The 3,824-nt window shown below is 33.7% G+C and overlaps 1 protein-coding gene across 2 annotated transcripts in view; it reads left to right on the top strand.

The window, feature by feature from the left end:
* The window catches only part of LOC118747345 (protein cueball-like), an 83,927-nt gene that overhangs the window by 52,709 nt on the left and 27,394 nt on the right, over nucleotides 1-3,824 (top strand). The window contains exons 3-4 of one of the 2 annotated variants that reach the window (XM_036481393.1): nucleotides 5-869; nucleotides 3,559-3,751. In XM_036481393.1, the coding sequence (XP_036337286.1) occupies nucleotides 5-869; nucleotides 3,559-3,652 (959 nt within the window). In that variant the 3' untranslated portion in view covers nucleotides 3,653-3,751. Of the gene's footprint in view, nucleotides 1-4; nucleotides 870-3,558; nucleotides 3,752-3,824 lie in introns of those variants that run through there. The other variant, XM_036481392.1, reaches the window with a different exon arrangement.

Genomic DNA, 3,824 nt, shown 5'->3' with positions numbered 1-3,824 from the left:
CATGGTATTGTCGTGGATCAATTGACGGATCGTATTTATTATGTAGTCGCTCAGCGGGGCGTACATTTTTCGGTGGAGAGTGCAAATTTGGATGGTACTGATCGGACGGTTATAATGAAGGGACTCAATAATGAGCCATTCAGTTTGGCTGTAACCACAGATGCAATATTCTGGACTGATAACACAAACCGTGCCATCTGGGGTCATTCAAAATTCGTCAATGATCCTGAATCGATAACACCAGCGAAAGAAGAAGTAGAAGATGGTGGCAATGTAGCAATGGAAGAAAAAACCGGCGCACGTATGATACTGCAGTTTGGAGTTAAACCACGTGGTATAGTGGCGCGTGTTCATTACCTTACCCATTCCGTTAATGATCAGCACTGTCACCAAGTGGTGGCCAGCATTAAAAGCCGTCTGCTGTCATTCGTAAAACCAACCGATAGTGCGCTGGATGTTAATACGAATTTCCTAAGGCAGAATTATTGTCTCAATGGTGGCGAATTCGTTGCGCAAACCAATAGATGCATCTGCAAGGTCGGTTTCAAGGGTGAACGATGTCAGAATAACGAGTGTTTTAACTATTGTATGCATGGCACCTGCGTTATTTCTTCCCTCGGCTTACCAACTTGTGAATGTCCGCGCGGCTACTATGGCGGACGGTGTCAGTGGTATAAGTGCGCCGGGCATTGCTTGAATAATGGATGGTGTGCGATTGAAGACTCCGGCGAGCCGAGCTGCTCATGTAAAGACAATTTTAGCGGTGCGCGTTGTGAACAAAATTCAACAGAAATCTGTGCGCTTTATTGCAAAATTTTGAAGCTGGAGCCCGATACTAATACTAATATACCGTTGGGTTGCGCTGATATGTAAGTATGATACACCAACTATATAAGTCCCGGCAAACATATTCTTGGTGTTCACAATATATTTATGAATTCGAAATAAGTCCTACGTAAATAAGTATGGGAGATATATAAGTTTCAAAACCCAAAAATTTATGCCTCATATACATACATATACATATGATGCCTTTAAGAGTCATGCATGATCCAAATTACGAGCTAGAGCTTTGTGCCAATAACAAAACATAGAACTTTTGGGATTTATATACAATGGCGGTCAAAAGTGGATGAATGGTGTTTCGTATTTAATATTTTCAATGTTTTTCAACCTATAATTTTTTTGATATTTTTTTATAAAAATATGGTTCATGCTTTAACAAAAACCATAAAATCACACTTTCAAACTTTATACAGAATTTAGAAAAAATCCACAAATTTAACAGGATTAGAAAATGCGTTGATTTTAATTTGCACTTTTTTCGATATAAACATGATTTTTTTGTGGAAGAATATGCGCAAGACCTTTTGCGAAAAAAAAAAAAAAATCAACGCTAGTTCTCCTAGATTTCGCATTTTATATGGAAAAAACCGAAAAAGCCGTCAGCGAAAAAAAATTAAAAAAAGCAACTTTTTAGCCGCTCCCCAAAAATTTAAAAAAATTGTGGCTAAACAGTTCGAAATGTAGATAAAAAATTTTTAACCATATTTTTATAAAAAAATATCAAACAAATTTTAGCTTGAAAAACATTGTAAATATTAGAAACGAAACACCATTCATCCATTTTTGACCGCCACTGTATGTATATCTAAAAAAGGTTTATACAGAACTAGAGGTACCCGGCCACGCCTTGCTTAGTCTAATAAAATTGGAAATATTCACTTGTGGGTAATTTTAAGTCACTCTCGAATGTTATTCGGACATACCAAAACGACTATTATCATTTTCGGTCGCTCGCCGGTCATCAGTGTGGGTTCATGTGAGGAAGCTCGTCGTTCATTTGATTGACTTCGTCGACCTATGTCCGGGCGTCTACTCTGTATTGCGATTCGAAGAACAAATTGGTCGAATTTGAATACTTGACACTATGAATTTGTGTTAAGGTCTGATTGTGGCAACTTAACTTAACATAACTTAGAACTTAAAATGTCAAAATGAAACAGACTTCGACGTCGCATTACGTTATTAAGTTTCGCCTGTTCAAGTATAAGCAACATCCATTAAAGAGAATTTTTAAGTGACAGCCTTTAGTTACGTTAAGTTACCATAATCCGACCATCCGTGTCGGCTTTCGAATGGCATTGAATCGCAATACAGATTAGAAATATTAAAATATTTGATTTTTTTTACGAAAAACCAAAACACGGCTTGAGAATTGTAATAAATTTTACACATCCGAATGAAACAAATGACAGTTTTGTGTAGCACTTCAGCTAGAACTTAGGTCAACCAAAAATGTCTTGTATAAAAAAAAAATCTCAAGAGGTACTTCTGTGTTTCTGTGCTGAAAATTCTGTATGAAATCCATTTAAGTAAAGAAATGTTGCAAATTTTGAACCACTGGTTATTCCAAGTTGCGGGTTAAACTTCATGATACTAATTTGTTTTTTACCTCCAATTAAATACAAAAAATAAAAAATATTGAAGGTTAAGTATGCAATTGGTGGTAGATGACGCTTGTATATTTAACGCAGGTAGGATATTAGATATTTTATAACCAGAAAAACTCAGCTCCAAATCCCGAAAATTGTCTGCCTGTCTTAATTTTTTAATATTAACTTTTTAGATTTGTGATAACGCAAATGAAAAATGTTCTAAGCCGAAGATTTCTTAAATACCTTTCGTTTGATAGCATAACTGTAATATGTATCAATATAATTGAATTAAATTTTTCAAAGGGGTGGCAACCCTCTATTAAAATACTTCCCAAACTTAGCTTTCTTAAACCACTTTATTTTGACATCCTTATTGCAACATTTAATTTACCCTATCAATTCATTTGAATAAAATTTTTCAAAAGGATGGCAACACTAAAATTTTTTTTGGAAATTAAGCTTCCCTAAGCCGCTTTGGTTTGATACACATATTGTAATAATATATTATTTATCTTATCAATTTAATCGAATTAAAATTTTGAAAAATGTGGCAACCCTCTTCAAAATATTTTCCATGAAGCTTCCTTTAACCTCATATCAAAATTTTAACCTGATATCCAAATTGTAAAACATATTTCATAAATCATCCGGAGCTAATTGCGAAAGAATCAGAAATATAATTATTTTATTTGTTGTTATTTTTGTTCTTATATGTGCAATTTTTATTTGTTGTTGTATTTTCTCATATGTATGTGAACTCTCTCTTTGGTGTTTTTTCTTATACATATGTGGTATTCCATGGGCAAAAAATAGTGTTCATATTTTTGACCATAACTCTGGATCTATTTATCGGATAGCAAACAAACATAACTTAAACATACCCCACATACGTTTCAACAAACTGTGAAAATGTCATCAACATTGATCCAGTGGTTTTTGAGTAAATGTGTTACGTCAATTTTGCAACTTTATTTTATATATAAGATAATCAGAAATTAAAAAAATAAATAAATAAATAAAATAATTGGACTGCAACTGCCTGCATGCAACTGTATGTACGAGTATATATACATAAGTAATGTTTTATTTATTAAACTTATTTCGCATTATATCTTTACAGACACCGATTTTGTAGAAAAGCAGAAAAGCAAGAAAAATCCAACCAAGGAGGCCGCCAAAGAGGCAGGATTAACCAACAAAATAAAAAACAATAAATAAATAGTTTTCATTTTTATACCCGAGCGTACTTGTCGAGTCGAGATAGATATAGACATATACATACATATATACAGTGACTCAAACAAATGACCACGTGTTGTTTTTTTAAGTATTCGTAATATTTTTCGAGCAAAGTGTTTTTTTACTCGTCCAAGCTTTACCCAAAAA

The sequence above is a fragment of the Rhagoletis pomonella genome, unplaced genomic scaffold, assembly GCF_013731165.1.
Source record: "Rhagoletis pomonella isolate Grant_MI unplaced genomic scaffold, Rhpom_1.0 Rhpom_scaffold_00011, whole genome shotgun sequence".
Taxonomy (NCBI): domain Eukaryota; kingdom Metazoa; phylum Arthropoda; class Insecta; order Diptera; family Tephritidae; genus Rhagoletis; species Rhagoletis pomonella.
Note: the sequence above shows the minus strand (reverse complement) of the source record. Positions and strands in the feature narration are given on the sequence as shown.